Genomic DNA, 22,658 nt, shown 5'->3' on the forward strand with positions numbered 1-22,658 from the left:
AACATTCATTATCTTCAGTGCCAAAGCAAACTCAAGTGCAGAGAAGCAGAAGACTGTGTGTGTGTTTGTGTGTGTGCATGTGCGCTTGTGTGTGTTTGTATATGTGTTTTTTTTAATGTGAATATGTATGTGTGTGCGCGTGTTTACAGTATGTCCTTTAGGCTGGATTTATTAGTCATTTAGGGCGGTGCTATTAGTCGTTTTAGGGCGGGGGTATCAGTCCTTTAGGGTGTAGCTATCAGTCATTTAGGGCAGGGCTATCAGTTATTTAGGACGGGGCTATCAGTTATTTAGGGTGGGGCTATCAGTTACTTAGGGTGGAGCTATCAGTTATTTAGGGGAGGGCTATCAGTTACTTAGGGCGGGGCTATCAGTTATTTAGGGCAGTGCTATCAGTTATTTAGGGCGGGGCTATCAGTTATTTTGGGCGGGGCTATCAGTTATTTAAGGTGGAGCTATCAGTTATTTAGGGGAGGGTTATCAGTTACTTAGGGTGGAGCTATTAGTTATTTAGGGCGAGGCTATCAGTTATTTAGGGCGGGGCTGTCAATACTTTAGGGTGAAGCCCTCAGTCATTTTTGGCCGGAGCCCTCAGTCATTTATTGTGGGGCTATCAGTAATTTTTTGTGGAGCTATCATACATTTAAGGGTGTGGCAATCAGTCTTTTAGGGCGGAGCTATCAGTTATTTGTAGCGGAGTTAAGCTGCGGTCACATTAGAGTTTGAGCATGCGATATTCTGTCGTGCGGCACTGTGAAAAGGGGCGGGATTAAATAAGCTTATTAGATTATTATAAAAAGCGAGCGATTGCTCCATGTTTTAAATTTCTGTCCAGAGAGGTCATGTTTTGATCCTCCATTGTTCTCACGCAGTCAAGTGATGCGATTTCGCAGGTCAGAGTTCCCCAAGCTTGAACTTTGCACCGCAGCCACCTGCGAAACTTGACGCATGACCCTGCGTTTCCGGGCTGACGCATTCGCGTGCGTATGAATGGAAGTCTATGGGAGGAAAAGCCCAGTGTGACTGCAGCTTTATCAGTTTTTTAGGGCAGGCCTTTCAGTCATTTATGAAGGAGCTATCAGTACTTTAGGGTGGGGCTATCAGTCGTTTAGGGCGGGGCTATCAGTCATTTAGGATGGGGCTATCAGTCATTTGTCATGAAGCTATCAGTCAATTAGGGCGGAGCTATTTATGCCGAAGCTTTCAGTCATTTAGGGGGCGGGGCTATCAGTCGTTTAGGGCAGGGCTATCAGTCATTTTGGGGGCGGGGCTATTTGTAGTTTAGGGCAAAGCTATCAGTCATACATCAAAGAGCAACAACATTTATTATCTTCAGTGCCAAGCAAACACACGTGCAGAGAAGCAGAAGAGTGTGTGTGTGTGTGTTTGTGTGTGTGTGTGTGCCCTTTTGTCCGTGTTTCTATATGTGTGTGTTTTATATAAATATTTTTTTTAATATGTATGTGTGTGTGCATGTTTGTGTGCATACGTGTGTGCGTTCGTGCTTGTATGCGTGTGTGTGTGTGTGTTGCTTGTGTACAGTATATGTGTGTCTGCATGTTTGTGTTTGTGTTGGATTGTCTCCAGAACAAATCACTGTTATACAAAGACTTGTCTAATTACCCTAACTTTACCCTAATTACCCTAGTGAAGCCTTTACATGTCACTTTAAGCTGAACACTAGTGTCTTGAAGAATATCTAGTCTAATATTATGTGCTGTCATCATGGAGAAGAGAAAATAAATCAGTGATTAGAGATGAGTTATGTATAAAATCTGTATTTTCTCCATTATTCAGCTCTAGGGAAGCACACAGGAGCACCAGTAACTTTGTCTTCAGCTGCATTAGTTTTGGTTTAATTTTAAATTGGTGATTGACGTGCCGAAAACTCAGATAACATTAAACTGTGGCTGATGGGATTTATTTATGGCTCTCCTCACTGTTCTAAAGCCCTGCTAATTCACAGAAAATAGGAGCTGAAGGCACTAAAACTAATTTCCCAATTAAAAATCAATTTCACAAGCGGAGATGAATATAGACACTTTACAGGAATACATCAACAGTTCCATCATCTGGGGTTAAAAAGTTCCTTAATTCAATCTTAAAACAAATATTTCAGTGAAAGATGCAAATATACAAACACTTCTTGAACAAAGAAAAGAAATAAACTAATGACATTAATGATTGGGAGAGTTGCTTGTATTGCAGTGCTTGTTATAAACGGTGGATCTGCACTTCATTATTTTGTAAGAAGTTGATTTACCTTCATTTAATCTTTTTTTAAACATTCCTTTAATCAAATACCAGAACCATCCCCCTCGAAACCACGTTCCTCACCTCTGGTCACATGGAAAGCCTTTTGGGCTGGACTGTCATTCGTTTAGGGCGGAGCTATCATTTCTTTAGGGCAGGACTATCAGTCATTTAGAGTATGGTTTTCAGTCTCTTAAGGTGGAGCTATCAGTCATTTAGGGTGGAGCTATAAGTCATAGAGCGAGACTCGCAGTCCTTTAGGGCGGGGCTGTCAGTTATTTAGGGCGGGGCTATCTGTTCTTTAGGGTGGAGCTATTAGTCATTTAGGGCAAGACTCTAAGCCCTTTAGAGCAGGGCTATCAGTCAATTAGGGCAGGGCTATAAGTTATTTAGGGCAGGGCTATCAGTATTTAAGGGCGGGGCTTTCAGATATTTAGGGCAGGACTATCCATTATTTAGGGCGGGGCTATATGTCCTTTAGGGTGGAGCTATTAGTCATTTAGGGCAAGGCTATTAGTTATTAAGGGCAGGGCTTTCAGATATTTAGGGCAGGGCTATCCGTTATTTAGGGCGGGGCTATCTGACCTTTAGGGTGGAGCTATTAGTCATTTACGGCAATATTCTCAGTTCTTTAGAGCAGGGCTCTCAGTCAATTAGGGCAATGCTATTAGGTATTTAGGGCAGGGCTATACGTTATTTAGGGCGGCACTATCTGTCCTTCAGGGTTGAGCTATTTGTCATTTAGGGCAAGACTATCAGTACTTTTAGGGCGGGGCTGTCAGTTATTTAGGGCGGGGCTATCTGTCCTTTTGGGTGGAGCTATTAGTCATTTAGGACAATATTCTCAGTTTTTTAGGGCAGGGCTATTAGGTATTTAGGGCAGGGCTATAAGTTATTTAGGGCGGGGCTATCTGTCATTTAAGGCAGGGCTATCAGTTTTTAGGGTGTGGCTCTTTATATCATCAGTTAATACCAGGCGGCAGCGTCCCGCTCTCCTTCGTGAAGATAATACTGAAGTAACTGAAACTGCAATTCATTAAACCTCCACTAGTCCTGGCTCTAAAATAGAGCAGACTTCTATAGAGCGCACTGTTGTAATGGCCAACTTTATAGCAGGAAAAAAAGGTGTTTACAGCCTGGTACAAAAGACGATTTTGGTTTATATAGCTAAAATTACCCTTCATGACAACTGTGAGAGGGTGAATTATTTTTATAACTCATCCGTTTTCTTTATATTGGGTTTTATTAGGTTTGCATAATTAAGGGCGTGGCCACTTGAGTGACAGCTAGGTCTCGCTGGTCGCCGTCACTTCACCTCCGCTGATTCCGGCTGATTAGCTGCTGAACTCGGCATATTCATTCGATCTTTGTGTTGTTTTATGTGGCTTTACACAGTCAGTCGCCTTTTGGGATTATTTCCTACAATTATCAGATGATACGGGATGCTGAGTGCACTTAATTGTGCTCACAAACCCTTCACGTGCCCTCCATTTCAGTACAGTGTTCTGCTAAAGTGCATCAATAGTCCTACATTCACTAACACACACTATATCTGAAGTGTTTGGAAGTAATTTGTGTTTCCACTTTGTTTCCACAGAAGTATAAGGAGTTTGAGCGGTCGGTGAGGGTGGAGGAGATCGATGGCATCAAACTGGTGAAGAAACTCGCTGCCAAAATGGAGCAGAGGTTTCACAAGAAAGCTGAAGCCATAAAGGTGAGAGGATCGCCTAGACCACCTGCATACCATGTGTGCACAGCAGAAGAAATGCGTCATCTTAATTCAATTGCCTTATTTAAATAATCTACTCTGTTTTTTCAGTATATTTAATTCACTTATTGTATATTACTAAACACTTTATATTTAATGTCATTATATTTAATTAAAAGATACTTTCTTGTAGGAGGAAATAGATTTGTGTGTATGTGTGCGCGCCTGTGTGTGTGTGTGTGTGTGTGTGTGTGTGTGTGTGTGTGTGTGTGTGTGTGTGTGTGTGTGTGTGTGAACGGAAAGCATTAAATGACTGATGACAAGCAGGATCCATTATAAAGGCCATTCATGTCTGCCCTCCAGCGTTTGGTGGAAGCAGCAGAAGAAGCACACCTGAACCACGAGGAGGATCCTGACCTACAGGTGAGACACAACAGCAGTTACCATAGAAACAGCATCATTTCGCCACGGCAACAGCCCCTGATGAGTGACATTCTGCTGTATTAAACTCTGTGTGCAGATTGTAATCTGGCTTTGTTGTTGATTCTGGCTTGTTGATTCTCTATGTTGTCACACAAGGAAGCAGTGTGTTCGAGCTTTTCCTTCAACACTATTCTACAGTTGTGCCTCACATTAACTCAAATGTTGTCAATTAGCCAATCAGAAACGTCCAAAACCCTGACATCATCATCTGAGCTTTTCCAGAGGCAGAATAATCTGATTGTGTGTAAAGTTGACTTCCAAAACATTTCTCAAACAATCTCTCTCTCATACTGTGGAACAAACTTTAGTGAAGAAGAATGGCTTTTGGTCTGTTCTGGTATATTTTTCAAAGGAGCCACAATATCAAACCATGAGCAAAATAATTTTATTGTTTTACAGAACTTATTTAACGCCAGTTTGTCTAAATAAGATATTCCCTAATGTTTCTCAGTGTTGTTTTAAGTGCAGATCCAGTGTTGGTACTGTTTTGCATGTATTCTGGCACAGCGACATGATTAAGAAGTTCTGGACAGACATCTACAAATGATTATAGGTAAACCTTTTGCCCTTTCTCCAGCTATTTAACTTCTGAAATGTAAAACTGCTCTAAAACTTAGTCACGTACTATAACCTGTGTTACACTTTTGGAGATATCTTGTAAGAGAACGTATTCATGTGTTGTGGTCCTCTGTCAATATGTGGATAAGTCAGATTGCCATTTTCTTACCCTTGTAAAAAAACTGACTTATGACTTGCGTCCGGAATCTGATGATTTCTGGCATATCTGGAATCCTCTAATGGAGTTTTTGGAGATTGTGTCTTCAAAGACTCTTTAATTATCATATTTATTTTGTGTTTTTTGTTAATTCTGCCCTTTACAAATGACTTGAAATACTAGCCGATGCACAATTGTATATTAGATGGCTATATTATTGTATATGATGACATTGGACACCTATACCATGGTTCTGTCATTGTAAATTTTTAAATAATTAAATAATAATAATAAAAATTTTATATATATGTGTATATATACAGTTGAAGTCAGAATTATTAGCCCCCTTTGAATTTTTTTCTTTTTTAAATATTTCCCAAATGATGAAATGATGTTGAACAGATTCAGGAAATTTTCACAGTATTATATGATATATATATATATATATATATATATATATATACATACATACATACATAAAATATTATATGATATGATATTATTTGTTCTTCTGGAGAAAGTTTTATTTGTTTTATTTCGGCTAGAATAAAAGCAGTTTTAAATTTTTTAAACACCATTTTAAGGTCAATATTATTAGCCCCTTTAGCTATTTTTTTTATTTGATAGTCTACAGAACAAACCATCATAATACAATAACTTGCCTAATTACCCTAACCTGCCTAGTTACCCTAATTACCCTAGTGAAGCCTTTACATGTCACTTTAAGCTGTATAGAAGTGTCTTAAAGAATATCTAGTAATATCTAATATTATGTGCTAAAATAATAAAATAAATCAGTTATTAGAAATGAGTTATTAAAATGTTTAGAAATTTGTTGGAGAAATCTGCTCTCCGTTACACAGAAATTGGGGAAAAAAATAAACAGGGGGCGAATAATCCGGACTTCAACTGAATATCTCATTAATCTGCGATTAAGCATAACAGAAACACATGTGATCATCCTAACTTACCTAAAAGAGAAAACGTTTAGTCACATTAACATCTGACTTTTATTAAATGGTGATGTGCCTCAACTTTACATCTTCAAAATGTGGATTTTGTCACTGTTTTGTACCACACTAGCTCAGTGGTTCCCAACCTGGGGTCCGCGCCCCCCTGAGGGGGGCGCCAGAGTTCACATGGGGGGGCGCGGGAGAGGATAAGTATTGAGGTAGAAAAAGGCATAAAAGTGCTCCACTATTATAAAGGGCTTTGCAATTAATCGAAAATCCGATTTAGATTTCGGTTTCAAACGATTATAAAAAAGCATTAATCGAGATAAATGATTATTGCATCATATTTTGCCACGTTCCAGTTGTACACGTGTTGCTCTTAAAAGCGCGAAAGAGCTTATGTGTGTGTGCAGCACGATCACGCAGTCAGAAGCATGCGGCCGGTCAGAATTCACTCTCATTCACACACTGAGACGAGCAGAGGAGCGCAGACATCTAAAGTCATCTTAACGTGAACGCTTTAATGGTCAAATAGGTGTCAAAACGCGGTGTTTAGTGATTATTTACATTAACCCTCATTTGTGTAATAAACAAACGAGTTGAGGATCAAAAGACGTGAAAGAGAAACCATTAAAGAGACAGCGCGCTATGATCCTTCTGCCGCCTGTTTTTATCATTATTAAACAAACATAACAAGAAAACCCTCGCTGCTCTTGACTGAAGGACTGCTGTAGCTAAAGTGTTTTTCTTACAGTGAAGATGCTTAAAGCACAGTTTGTTTCATATTTTTATTTTATTCTATTGTATTTATTTCTCTTTCCTTTGCAGGGTGGAAAATAACTGTATGTATACAGTTGAAGTCAGAATTATTAGCCCTCTTGAATATTAGCAAACCTTTTCCTGCCCAATTTCTGTTTCATGGAAAGAATATTTTATTAACTTATTTCTGAACATAATAGTTTTGATATCTCATTTCTAATTACTGATTTCTTTTTGTCTTTGCTATAATGACAGCACATAATATTTTACTAGATATTTTTCAAAATACAAGCATTCAGATTAAAGTGCAGTTCAAAGGCTTAATTAGAGTAATAAGGCAAGTCATTATAACGGTAGTTTATTCTGCAGACAATTAAAAATATATATTGCTTAAGGGGGCTAATAATATTGACCTTAAATTGATTTCAAAATATTTATATTCAAGCTAAAATAAAACAAATAGAAGAAAAAATATTATAGGAAATACTGTTAAATTTCCTTGCTCTGTTAAAAATAATTTGGGAAATATTTATAAAAAAAAAAAAAAAATCTCAGGAGCGCTAATAATTTTGACTTTAACTGGCAATGGTTTTGAATAATCGTGATTACAATTATGACCAAAATAATCGTGATTATGATTTTTCCCAAAATCGAGCAGCCCTACCATTATATATGTATTTTTAAGTACCAAAAAAAAAAAAAAATCTAAACACATACCTAAAATTCCAACATAATAGTGAAAATAATTAAAATAAATAACTTTAAATAATTATTTAAATTTTACTCACTCGCGCAATCTGCTTGTCAACGTGTCGTAAAGGCAAAATCAAAACAAAAATGGCAGACAAACGTAAATGCAGTGATTCTTCAGAGGCGAAGAAAAAGATTAGACAGTATGACAAAGCCTACCTAGATTTTGGTTTTATTGAAGGCCAAGACAAGTTAAAACTGATTAATTAATATTTTCTATACATACTACTATATATTAATATTACACAAACACACACACACACACACACACACACACACACACACATATATATATATATATATATAGTACACAGTATTTATATGGTGGGGGGGCTCCAATGTTTGTATATGTTCATGGGGGGGGCTTCAAAGAAAAAGGTTGGGAACCACTGCACTAGCTCATGGATAACCTTGAAGACTTGCATACTGATACAAACATGTAAAACACGTTATTTTAATTTCACTGGGCCTTTCCGGATGAGTTAGGAATCAACATGTACCTTTTGAAAATGTACCGGCCCAATGACAGGCTTTCTACCTTTATTCATGAGATTCATTCATTCATTCATTTTCTTTTTCGGTTTTGTCCCTTTATAAATCCGGGGTCGCCACAGTGGAATGAACCATCAACTTATGCAGCATATGTTTTACACAGCGGATGCCCTTCCAGCCGCAACCCATCTCTAGGAATCATCCATACACACTCATTCACACTCATACACTACGGACAATTTAGCCTACCCAATTCCCCTGTACTGCATGTGTTTGGACTGTGGGGGAAACCGGAGCACCCAGAGGAAACCCACACGAACGCAGGGAGAACATGCAAACTCCACACAGAAATGCCAACTGACCCAGCCAAGGCTCGAACCAGCGACCTTCTTGCTGTGAGGTGACAGCACTACCTGCTGCGCCACCATGTCGCTTATTTCTGAGAGTGCATATAAAATAGAAGAATCATTTCTCTAGGAGATGCAAAATAAACCCACAATTCGTCACTTGAATGAAGCATTTGCACTTTAATTGTTTGTTACTTGACTGTGTGTGAATGCGCTACTAGTGGATCCATTATTGAGTCTCTCTCATGTAAAGGCTGAAGGTTAATCCACCATGAACAGCTGTTAATTTTTCTCAGTGAAAGCCTCAGGTGGAGCCAGACCTCACATGTGCAACACTGCTCATTTCACACAGATAAACACTCCGAGTTTCAGCAAATCAGTACTGTAGCTCACACAGCCAGTGCTTTAAATGTCAGACGAAATTAAAATAAAGCTTTTTAAATGTTAGAATCAATTAAGTATAATCTAGTGTGCTAAAAAACAATGACAAAACTCATATTTAGAAGATATAAACCTGATATAAACACCAGTCTGTCACACCTAAATGTTTTGCCGTCACCTCATACTTCAGTTTCTCATCTAATCAAACCAATCAAATGCTGTCTAGTGTCTAACTTGCCCCGCCCCCTTTGTCTTATTGGCTGTTTATTTGATGCGCCTGAGTTTAATGAGAACTCTGAGAAATAAGAGCTCTAAATCAGAGCTCTGGCAGAGCTGTGGGAACTAAACGCTATTGGCGTTTTTTAAGGGGAGGGGCCACTATATGCCACGCCCTCTCTTCATATTTCAGTTGCGATTACGTCAAACATACAATAAAACATTTATAGCATTAATAACTATGCAATTATAACTGTGTATTTTTAATAACAATGCATATAACACTGTATTAACAACACTGTATTTATTTAAACACACCTCATCATTAACACTGCATTTATTCAATAACAATGCATTAATAACACTGCAATAAAAGCAGTTAATTTATTTAATAACACTGAAATACTAACACTGCAACAATAACAGTGCATTTATTTAATAACTTTGTCTTAACAGTGCATTTATTTATTAACACTGCCTTAATAACACTGCATTTATTTAATAACACTGCATTTATTTATTAAACACTGCATTTATTTAATAACACTGCATTAATAACACTGCATTTATTTATTAACACAGCATTAATAACACTGCATTTATTTATTAACACTGCATTTATTTATAAACACTGCATTTATTTATTAACACTGCATTTATTTATAAACACTGCATTTATTTAATAACACTGCATTTATTTATAAACACTGCATTTATTTAATAACACTGCATTTATTTAATAACACTGCATTAATAACACTGCATTTATTTATTAACACAGCATTAATAACACTGCATTTATTTATTAACACTGCATTTATTTATTAACACTGCATTTATTTATAAACACTGCATTTATTTAATAACACTGCATTTATTTATTAACACTGCCTTAATAACACTGCATTTATTTATTAACACTGCATTAGTAACACTGCATTTATTTAATAACACTGCATTTATTTATAAACACTGCATTTATTTATTAACACTGCCTTAATAACACTGCATTTATTTATTAACACTGCCTTAATAACACTGCATTTATTTAATAACACTGCATTAATAACACTGCATTTATTTAATAACACTGCATTTATTTATTAATACTGCCTTAATAACACTGCATTTATTTAATAACACTGCATTAATAACACTGCATTTATTTATTAACACTGCATTAATAACACTGCATTTATTTATTAACACTGCCTTAATAACACTGCATTTATTTAATAACAATGCATTAATAACACTGCATTTATTTATTAACACTGCCTTAATAACACTGCATTTATTTATTAACACTGCCTTAATAACACTGCATTTATTTAATAACACTGCATTTATTTATTAACACTGCCTTAATAACACTGCATTTATTTATTAACACTGCCTTAATAACACTGCATTTATTTAATAACACTGCATTAATAACACTGCATTTATTTAATAACACTGCATTAATAACACTGCATTTATTTATTAACACTGCCTTAATAACACTGCATTTATTTATTAACACTGCATTAATAACACTGCATTTATTAAATAACACTGCATTAATAACACTGCATTTATTTATTAACACTGCATTAATAACACTGCATTTATTAAATAACACTGCATTAATAACACTGCATTTATTTAATAACACTGCATTAATAAGACTGCATTTATTTATTTAACAACACTGCATTTATTTAATAACACTGTATTTATTAATAACACTGCAGTAATAACACTGTATTTATTTAATAACACTGCAATTAATTAACAAGAATGTGTTACACTTAAGTGTTACCAAATACTTTACCATGCTCTATATTTTTTACCTACTCAATGCTTCATTTTTGTCATAAAAGTTGGCCATTAAAAAGCATTACTGTACATGTGAAACCAGAACATTTGAAGCTTCTTTGTCAGTAATCAGCCTCAAGTCTGTTCAGGTATGAAGAGACCAGCTTTGCACATCCGGATTTGAGGATTTTCTGCTGCTCTCCTCCAGATCCTCTCAAGCTCTGTCAGGTTTGGGGACTCAGTGGACGAACATTATTATGAACATGTTTCTCCTGAGATGTTTGATCGGCTTCAGTGTCTGAGGGCATTCACAGATTCATTCCTGAGCTCCAGCTAGAGTCCTGGATGTTCAGACTTATTCTGTGTAGTGACATTTAAAGGCTTAATTAGGGTAAAGTTAGGGTAATTAGGCAAGTCATTGTATAACAGTGGTTTGTTCTGGAGACAATCCAACACTAATATTGCAGAAGGGGCGAATAATATTGACCTTAAAATGGCTTTAAAACTATTTAAAAACTGCTTTTATTCTAGCCCAAATAAAACAAATAAGACTTTTTCTAGAAGAACACAGAGGAAACACTGTGAAAATTTCTTGAATCTGTTCAACATCATTTGGGAAATAATTGACAAGGAAATTCACAGGAGGGCGAATAATTCTGACTTCAGCTGTATATATTTATTTTACGGCTTATATAGGAGCCCAGATTATGAAGCGTCCCTGCTCTGATTCGGCCTGTAGTGATGATATGAAGTCAAACATTAGAGGCAAGAAATAAATAAATGAAGACTGAAGGCTGCTGAGGGCTGGATGGTCCTCCGAGACGCTCTCCTGGTTTTGGCTGTTTGTTGAGTTTCTGGCTGGCAGCGGCGTCTTCTTATCTGCTCGTAGCAGAGAGCGCTTCCTCGGCTTCATAATCTGTTCCAGAGCGCTCGCTGTCTGATGCGCCGCTCCGCCAATCCTCATGGAAATAACCATGCAGGAAAATGACAGAGAGCAGAGAGCTGATTATACGCATGTGACTGCGCAGAGTCCAACGCATGGGCTCTATATGTTACCCAGCAACTCTTCAGTGAGGCTCAGCGTGACCTGCAGTTTCCTAACATATCTGTTAATGAACAGTGTAGCGAAATGAGCTCAGTTTATGAAAATTAATGATCATTAATAACAAGTTATTTTTAATTACCTATATTCAGAATGGCGACGCGGTGGGTGATTGGGTAACTGTCGCCTCACAGCAAGAAGGTCGCTGGTTTGAGCCTTGGCTGGGTCGGTTGGCCTTTCTGTGTGGAGTCTGCATTCATTCAGTAAATGAATGAATGAATAAAAATAATGAAATGAATGAATGAAAATGAATAAATGAAAATGAATGAATGAATAAATATAATGAAATTAATGTAAATGAATGAATGATTAAAATGAATAAATGAATAAAAATGAATAAATAAATATAAATAAATGAATATAAATGAATGGATGAAAATGAATGAATGAAGGAGTGAAAATGAATGAATGAATATGAATAAATGAAAATCAATGAATGAAAATCAATGAATGAAAATCAATGAATGAAAATCAATGAACGAACAAAAAGGAATGAATGTATAAAATGAATAAATGAAAATGAATTAATTAATTAAAATGATTGAATGAAAATTATTGAACGAATAAAAAAGGAATGAATGTCTAAAATACATGAATGAATGAATAAACATAATGAAATGAATGAATGAATGAATGAATGATTGAAAATGAATGAATGAAAATGAATGACTGACTGAATGAATAAATGAATGAATGAATAAAAATAATGGAATGAATGAATGAATGAATGAATGAAAATAATAATATGAATGAATAAATGAATTAAAATATTGAAATTAATGAAAATGAATGAATAAATATAATGAATTGAATGAAAATGAATCACTAAATGAATAAATGAATGAATGAATAAAAATAATTAAATGAATGAATGATTGAATGAAAATGAATGAATGAATGAATGCATGAATGAAAAAAAATAATATGAATTAAAATGAATGAATGAATGAATAAAAATAATGAAATTAATGATTGAAAATGAATGAATGAATAAAAGTAATTGAATGAATGAATGAATGAATGAATGAAAAAATATGAATGAAAATGAATGAATGAATAAAAATAATGAAATGAATGAATGAAAATGAATGAAAATGAATGAATGAATAAATATAATGAAATTAATGTAAATGAATGAATGAAAATTAATGACTGAATGAATAAATGAATGAATGAATAAAATAATGAAATGAATGAATGAATGAATAAAAATAATGAAATGAATGAATGGATGAATAAAATTGAATAAATGTATGAATGAATGAATGAATGAATGACTGAATGAATGAACAAATTACTGATCATTTTGGATGTTTATGTACTGTTTATGTTAGTAATTCATCATGAGTGTGAGCATCACAGAAAGTGCTACTGTAAAATCTTAATAGCTTTTTAAGGGTCACTTTTACTATAGGAGTAATAAACGTGTAGAGAGATGTTCATGAATAGTCTTCCTCAGTCTTCACCTGCCAGCAGAAGTAATGCAGATTAAACACAGCAGAGGAAACTCAGCACATAAGCTGCACATCATCTCTGCTGCCGGATGACATTCACTACGCCCATGGAAATCTCCTTTCTGTAATTGTGCAGGATGGAGGAACAGAATTAAGCCTGGCCCTGCCAGGAGCAGAGAAAATCCCCAGCAGGAGGAACGCTTGACTCACAAACTTCTCCAGCATAAATATTGATGGACGAGGGGGAGAATATTTAATTATTTATCTAACATTTTTAGAGTTCTTGCTGCCCTAAAATCTTTTGTTAAATCAAATTAACTTAGCAGGTGAGTCAGTGGCTCAGTGGTTAGCCCTGTGGCCTCACAGCAGCAGGAAGGTTCAAGTCCTGGCTGGGTCAGTTGGTGTGTCTGTGTGGAGATTGCAAGTTCTCTCCATGTTGGCGTGGGTTTACTCCAGGTGCTGCGGTTTCCCCAAAGTCCACACTATAGGGCTATAGGGGAAATGGTTACAATATGTAATATTTATTAAACAAAAAAATAAACATGCATTCCCCCTACCAACCACCCACCAGTGCCATCCAACAATAAACGGAGGTACTAAAGGCATAGTACACATATTAATTAAATTAAATTAAGGAATAAAAATGAATGAATGAATGAATGAATGAATGAATGAATGAATGAATGAAAATAAATGAATAAATACAAATGAATGAATAAGAATGAATGAATGAATGAATGAAAATAAATGAATAAATACAAATGAATGAATAAGAATGAATGAATGAATTAATTAATTAATTAATTAATTAATGAAAATGAATGAATAACAATGAATGAAAATGACTGAATGAATGAATGAAAATGAATTAATGAAAATGAATGAATGAATGTATGAGTGACAATGAATGAAAATGACTGAATGAATGAATGAAAATGAATGAATGAATGTATGAGTGACAATGAATGAATGAATGAATGAATGAATGAATGAATGAATGAATGAATGAATGAATGCATTGTAAATGCAGAGACACAAAACTAAATTTTAAATTGACATGATCAAACAATTTATTGTGCTGGAAAGCTGTTTATATATGCTCAACGAGAAACCAAACAAGGCACAGGTGAACATCATAATACCCAAGATCACAGATGAACAGGAGGCAAATCACGTACTGACATGTGGCCTAGTATTGCAGAAACGAAAAAGCGAGAATACAGCTGAAGGTCTGAAGTGTGTCAGCAGAGAATCTGGTGTCCACGTGCCATCAAACATCACGCAGATTAAACACAGCAGAGGAAATTCAGCACGTAAGCGGCTCTTTGCCTCACATCTCTGCTGCTGTGTGACATTTACGACACCCGTGAAATCTCATTGCTGTAATTGTGCAGGATGGAGGATGTGTTTGACGCATGATGAATTCATCTTTTAAATTTCTTAAAGCACCTATAAATGCCTTACAGGGATAGTTTTGTCGAATGTGCTCTGCTGAAACTGTACCGCTGAATTTCATTTGGTGGAAACCGAGATTTGCAGAATCTAATAGTCAACTTTCAGTTCTAGATGGACATAATGTTAAATTAAATTGCAGTCATTTATAATCACGTGTCTTGTAGTTTATTAATTTTCGATCAGCTTAGTCCCTCATTTATCAGGGCTCACCACAGCACAATGAACCACAAACTATTCCTGCATATGTTTTACACTGCGGATGTCCTTTCAGCTGTAACCCAGTACTGGGAAACACCCATACGCACTCATTCACACACACACTCATACACTATGGCCAGTTTAGTTGATCAATTCTTCTATAGCGCATTTGTTTGGACTGAAACTGGAGCACCCGGAGGAAACCCACGCCAACACGGGGAGAACATGCAAACTCCACACAGAAACACCAACTGACCCAGCTGAGACTCAAACCAGTGACCTTATTGCTGTTAGGCCACAGTGCTATCCACCGAGCCAAGGTGCCGCCTGTGTCTTGTAATCTTAAATCAAAATAACTTCCTCTTGGTCATCGTCAGCATCTCTTCTATGATTGGTGTTTAATGATGTGAAGGGCGGGATTAACCTGTCAATCACATGAGATCCACCAATAGCAAACTACGACCATCTTATCAATTCCCAATAGAAAAAGGCTAGCCCCGCCCACACTTAAGCATTGTTTATGTATATATGTTAAGTACACTTAATGTAGTAAGTATACTAAAATATACAGTACACTTAAAAAAAAAACACTGGGTTGTTTTAGAACAATGTTAGGTCAAATATAGACATTCATTCATTCATTCATTCATTCATTCATTTGCCCCTTTATTCATCAGGGGTCGCCACAGCGGAATGAACCACCAACTATTACTGCATATGTTTTACACAGTGAATGCCCTTCCAGCTGCAACCCAGTACTGGGAAACACCCACACACACTTATTCACACACACTACGTCCAGTTTAGTTCATACTTAAGTGCAATCTTAAGTCTGACCCTGAGTACATAAAAAGTAGACTCATTTAGTTGACTCGAGTAGACTCGTTTTATTTATTGTTTTTGTTAAGGAAAAGGATAGTGATAGCACAGTAGAATAAGCGTCTTTTTTTGTAAGGGATGCTTAGAGAACAGACAGCATTAGAAAGATTTCCTCTCATCGGATATTTAAACACAAAACAGTTCAGGGTTATGGTGACTTCTGGACATCAGGGCCACATAAATGTCTATTGTCAGAGTTTTCACCTGTTTAAAGTGAGGATTCTGCTGAATGGCTTGTCTCAGACTGCTGACTCATTTTCCTGAGGCTGTCAGCATATTCTTCTCTGCGGCACAGTCACTTTACAAACATCACACACTTTATTCCCACCCAGACTCATTGAAGAAATGTGCCTTAGCCTATATTTTATCAAAACATAAAACATGTTGCTCCGGGTTCATTTTGTTGTATGTTTCTGATGACAAATCCACTAGAGGGCACTGTCTACTATTTGTGAATCCGAAATACATTGCTTGGGATATGTTTTGATGTACGTTTCAGATGACAAATCCACCAGAGGGCGCTGTCAATATTTTTTGCAAATCTGAAATACGTTACTTAGGGTACGTTTCATTGTATGTTTCTGATGACAAATTCACTAGAGGGCGCTATCTAAATATCTAAATTTTTAGCAAATCTGAAATATGTTACTTTGTGTGTGTTTCGTTGTACTTCACAAATGACAAATCCACTAGAGGGCACTGTTTGCATTTTTTAAAATCTGTAATACGTTACTTTGGGTGCATTTTATTGTACGTTTCATATGACAAATCCAGTAGAGGGCGCTGTTGACATTTTTATGCATCTGAAATATGTCACTTAGGGTACGTTTCATTGTATGTTTCAGATGACATCAACTAGAGGGAGCCGTCTACATTTTAAGCGATCTGAAATACGTTACTGTGGGTATGTTTTGTTGTACGTTTCAGATGACAAATAGACTAGAGGGCGCTGTTTGCTATTTTGTGTATCTGAAATACGTTACTTGGGATACGTTTCATTGTAAGTTTCAGATGACAAATCCACTAGAAGATGCTGTCTACCTTTTTGCGAAGCTGAAATGTGTTACTTAATGTACATTTCGTTTTATGTTTCAGATGACAGGTCCACTAGAGGGAGCTGTTTACATTTTTAGCGAGTCTGATATACTTAACTTAGTATACAATTTGTTTTACCTTTCAGATGACAAATCTGTTGACAAATACTGTTTAAGCCAATATGAAATACGTTACTAAGGATAAGTTTTGTTGTACTTATGACAAATCCATTCGACGGCGCGGTCTACTTTTATTTAAATCTGAAATGTGTTACTTTGGGTACGTTTTGCTTTACGTTTCAGGTGACAAATCCACTAGAGGGCGCCGTCTACGTTTTTAGCAAATCTAAAATACGTTAATTCGGAAATGTTTTGTTGTACGTTTCAGATCACAAATCCACTAGAGTGCGCTGTCTATTTTTTTAGCGAATCTGAAATATGTTACTTTGGGTACATTTTGTTGTATGTTTCAGATGACAAAAGCACTAGAGGGCGCCATCTACGTTTTTAGCAAATCTAAAAGACCTTAATTCGGAAACGTTTTGTTGTACATTTCAGGTCACAAATCCACTAGAGTGCGCTGTCTACTTTTTTAGCGAATCTAAAATATGTTATTTTGGGTACGTTTTGTTGTACGTTTCAGATGACAAAAACACTAGAGGGCGCCATCTACGTTTTTAGCAAATCTAAAAGACCTTAATTCGGAAACGTTTTGTTGTACGTTTCAGGTCACAAATCCACTAGAGTGCGCTGTCTACTTTTTTAGCGAATCTAAAATATGTTATTTTGGGTACGTTTTGTTGTACGTTTCAGATGACAAAAACACTAGAGGGCGCCATCTACGTTTTTAGCAAATCTAAAAGACCTTAATTCGGAAACGTTTTGTTGTACGTTTCAGGTCACTAATCCACTTGAGTGCGCTTTGTACATTTTTGCAAATTTAGCAAACACATTAACTAAAGGATCATTATTTAAAAAAAAAAAAACTACCCAATATTTCTATCCATGTATCTAAATATGAAGACAGTTGTTTACGTTCAAAAATTGTTCATGCTTTCACATACTTTAGCATCTGTGCATCATAATATGCACAAAAGTTTATTGTTAGCTTGAGTAGTGATGATAGAGCAGTGCTGAAAGAGAGTACAGTGAGCAGATGACAGCACCGCTGTAAATATAATACTCCTGAATGATTTATTAATAGCTCCTCCAGTACACTGCAGTGCTAAAAATATGAACAGGGACAGTGGAGAAGGGCAAAAGGGTTGTGTGTGTGTGTGTGTGTGTGTGCGCCAGACCAACTGTACCTATGTGTTTATGAATGTGTAAACGCAGGTGAATCAGCAGTATTTATCATGCATTTAACTGTTATTGTCAGTGCATGTGTGTGTGTGTGTGTGTGTGTGTGTGTTTGGGGTAGTTTTGAAAGTCTTTTCTCAGTAAAGCACTGCACGTGTCCTCTGGTGTTCAGATAGCGCTGGCGTTTCTCAAATTTCGCTGCTCTTCTGTCTGTGTAACCCGAGAGAGCACATTCTGTCCCCTTATTCCCCAAATGTTTGTCATTTCTCCTCCAGCCCTTATCTGTAATGCTGGAGAGCGTTCTGGGAGGATTTCAGGAGAGTTGTTTTCATGTCTACTGTACCTTTACCAGAATTTACCATGGTCTTACTATCACACAGTGACCATGTATTAACAATGGTTACTACAGTAAAACCATGGTAAATCTTCGTGAGGATAGCTCACAGTGTTTCATATCTCTACTACTTTGATGTTAAAATCACATTGATACTGTACTGTACTGGCGGAATGGTCACTTAAAGCAAGAAGCTCGCTGGTTCGAGTCCCGGCTGGGTCAGTTGGTGTTTCCGTGTGGAGTTTGCATGTTCTCTGGTGTTGGTGTGGGTTTCCTCCGGGTGCTCCGGTTTCCCCCACAGTCCAAACACATGCGCTATAGGGGAACTGAATAAGCTAGGTGCCCTTTCATGAAAACAATTAACCCAACATTTGGTTGACACAATGCAGCATTTTTACTCTTACCCTGCGTTTCTCTCTTTCTTTTTTGCTGACAGTACGAGTATTTTAATGCAGTGTTGATCAATGAGTTGGACGAGGAGGGCCGCAGCGTGGAGCTGGGTGGAGAATTCATCCTTCAGCCGAACGAACATTTCAATAATCTGTCAGTAAACCTCAGCCTCAGTGTCGTCCAGGTGCCAACTAACATGTACAACAAAGGTATGATCCGCACTGCAGACACCTTACTATACTACATTAAGAGGATGCTCAGCCAAAAGGGTCTCAGACATGCAACTAGCTATTATAGTCATTTACAGTAAATAATGTAGTGTTTTAAACCACACTATAGTAAAGTACTTAAAGGTAAAGTACGTAATCAATCTTCTATTATACTTCTGCAGTTGCTATGGTAACACAACGACTATAGTACTTAATCTGTTGTGGTGATTCTTCAGTTGCTATGGTAACACAACGACTATAGTATTTAATCTGTTGTGGTGATTCTACAGTTGCTATGGTAACAACAACTATAGTAATTGATCTGTTGTGGTGATTCTGCAGTTGCTATGGTAACAACAACTATAGTAATTGATCTGTTGCAGGGATTCTACAGTTGCTATGGTAACTCATCAACTATGGTAATTGATCTGTTGTGGTGATTCTACAGTTGCTATGGTAACACAACGACTATAGTAATTGATCTGTTGTGGTGATTCTACAGTTGCTTCGGTAACAATGACTATAGTAATTGATCTGTTGTGGTGATACTACAGTTGCTATGGTAACAAAACGTCTAAAATAATTAATTTGTTGTGGTGATTCTACAGTTGGTATGGTAACACAACGACTATAGTAATTGATCTGTTGTGGTGATTCTACAGTTACTATGGTAACACAACGTCTAAAATAATTAATTTGTTGTGGTGATTCTACAGTTGGTATGGTAACACAACGACTATAGTAATTGATCTGTTGTGGTGATTCTACAGTTGCTATGGTAACACAACGTCTAAAATAATTAATTTGTTGTGGTGATTCTACAGTTGCTATGGTAACACAACGACTATAGTAATTGATCTGTTGTGGTGATTCTACAGTTGCTATGGTAACACAACAACTATAGTAATTGATCTGTTGTGGTAATTCTACAGTTGCTATGGTAACACAACGACTATAGTAATTGATCTGTTGTGGTGATACTACAGTTGCTACGGTAACAATGACTATAGTAATTGATCTGTTGTGGTGATACTACAGTTGCTATGGTAACAAAACATCTAAAATAATTAATTTGTTGTGGTGATTCTACAGTTGCTATGGTAACACAACGACTATAGTAATTGATCTGTTGTGGTGATTCTACAGTTGCTACGTTAACACAACAACTATAGTAATTGATCTGTTGTGGTGATACTACAGTTGCTACGGTAACAATGACTATAGTAATTGATCTGTTGTGGTGATTCTACAGTTGCTACGGTAACAATGACTATAGTAATTGATCTGTTGTGGTGATACTACAGTTGCTATGGTAACAATGACTATAGTAATTGATCTGTTGTGGTGATACTACAGTTGCTACGGTAACAATGACTATAGTAATTGATCTGTTGTGGTGATACTACAGTTGCTATGGTAACACAACGTCTAAAATAATTAATTTGTTGTGGTGATTCTACAGTTGCTATGGTAACACAACGACTATAGTAATTAATCTGTTGTGGTGATTCTACAATTGCTATGGTAACACAACGTCTAAAATAATTGATCTATTGTGGTGATTTTACAGTTGCTATGGTAACACAAAATCACAGTAATATAAACAAATGACCCAATACTGAGTGTATAATAGCTGATAACTGAAAAGTAAAGATATTTAAAGTCTACAGTGCAAATCCAGCTTGACATCTTTCTGCTTGCAACGTCCCACGTAACAATTATTCTGGCATAATAAAACAACGGTAACTGCTTGAGCAAATATTCTCAAAAGAAAAACTACATTCTGTGTTAAAATGAAATCAGCAGAAGGAGAATACACAATCCAGCACACACGGGCTCTCCGGTGGATCCCAGAATGCACTGCTCCACTTAAGGATTATTTGCTTTATTTTGTGAATAAAGCAGTGCTTGGTCACTGAGCAAGAGTTTGCTAAGAGCGGCTCTTTCATATGCAAATCTGCACTCCAGGGTGAGACGGATGCTTAATTGTAGAAAAATGAAAGACTCTTATCAATGGAGCGCTCCACTAGCACACATGAATACTGTTGAGTGTTTGTATTTCTGTTTTTGTTCTGTTCCTGCAGCATTTCATCCCTCAATGAGAAAAATACTACAGTAATTTACGGCGTTGTTGATGAATAATATAGTAAAGTGTTGTTATGCTGCATATATTATAATATCAACAACTCTTTGTTGATGAATGCTCCAGCATACTGCAGTGTTAACTATAGTGAACTGATAAACTGTAATAAATGCTGTTGTATACTTTAGCTTTTACTACAGTAAACTGTGGTGTATTGTAGTATAATATACTCTATAGTTGTAGAAAAGGATTGGTTCATTTGTTTTGTATTACTGTAGTCATTGTGTTACCATAGTAACTGTAGAATCGCCACAACAGGTACCATTCTATAGTTGTTGTGTTACCATAGCAACTGTAGAGTTACCACAGTAGATCAATTACTATAGTTGTCGTGTTACCATAGCAACTATAGAATCACCACAACAGTTAAATTACTATTGTTGTGTTACCATAGCAACTGTAGAATCACCACAATAGATCAATTACTATCGCTAATGTGTTACCATAGCAACTGTTGAATTATCAAAGCAGATCAATTACTATAGTTGTTGTGTTACCATAGCAACTGTAGAATCACCACAACAGATGAATTAGTATAGTTGTTGTGTTACCATAGCAACTGTAGAATCGCCACAACAGATCAGTTACTATAGTTGTTGTGTTATCATAGCAACTGTAGAATCACCACAACAGATCAATTACTATCGTTAGTGTGTTAACATAGCAACTGTTGAATCATTACAGCAGATCAATTACTATAGTTGTTGTGTTACCATAGCAACTGTAGAATCACAACAACAGATCAATTACTATAGTTGTGTTACTATAGCAACTGTAGAATCACCACAACAGATCAGTTACTATAGTTGTTGTGTTACCATAGCAACTGTAGAATCACCAAAACAGATCAGTTACTATAGTCGTTGTGTTACCATAGCAACTGTAGAATCACCACACCAGATTAATAAATTAATTAATAACAATTTCTTTCATGTGTGGTTCAAAAACACTGTAGTTTACTTGATTGAATTTACTGAAGTGATTCTACATCGTGATATATATCGTTGTCAGAATATGACAGTATATGTAATATCGCCCAGCACTAGTAATCTATATGTATCTCTGGTCTGAAAAATACAGATTACACACAGATCAGCATGTAAGTCTGTAGTGATTTTGTCATGTACTCTATTAATTAACTTGTGTTTCAGACTCAGACATCGTGAACGGGGTTTACTGGTCAGAGGCTCTCAACACAGTGTTTGTGGACAACTTTAAAAGAGACCCTTCTCTCCTATGGCAGTATTTTGGCAGCGCTCAAGGTTTCTTCAGACAGTATCCAGGTGAGTTTATATAGTGTCAAG

General features: G+C 36.3%; 1 protein-coding gene across 2 annotated transcripts in view; it reads left to right on the top strand.

Annotated features, from left to right (window-relative positions):
• cacna2d3a (calcium channel, voltage-dependent, alpha 2/delta subunit 3a) overlaps positions 1-22,658 on the top strand; it is a 104,974-nt gene that overhangs the window by 13,916 nt on the left and 68,400 nt on the right. For both annotated transcript variants that reach the window (XM_009304342.5, XM_021478512.3), the window contains exons 3-6: positions 3,851-3,967; positions 4,325-4,384; positions 19,049-19,211; positions 22,506-22,637. In XM_009304342.5, coding sequence (XP_009302617.1) covers positions 3,851-3,967; positions 4,325-4,384; positions 19,049-19,211; positions 22,506-22,637 — 472 coding nt within the window. The remainder of the gene's footprint in view (positions 1-3,850; positions 3,968-4,324; positions 4,385-19,048; positions 19,212-22,505; positions 22,638-22,658) is intronic.

The sequence above is a fragment of the Danio rerio genome, chromosome 8 (assembly GCF_049306965.1).
Source record: "Danio rerio strain Tuebingen ecotype United States chromosome 8, GRCz12tu, whole genome shotgun sequence".
Lineage (NCBI taxonomy): Eukaryota > Metazoa > Chordata > Actinopteri > Cypriniformes > Danionidae > Danio > Danio rerio.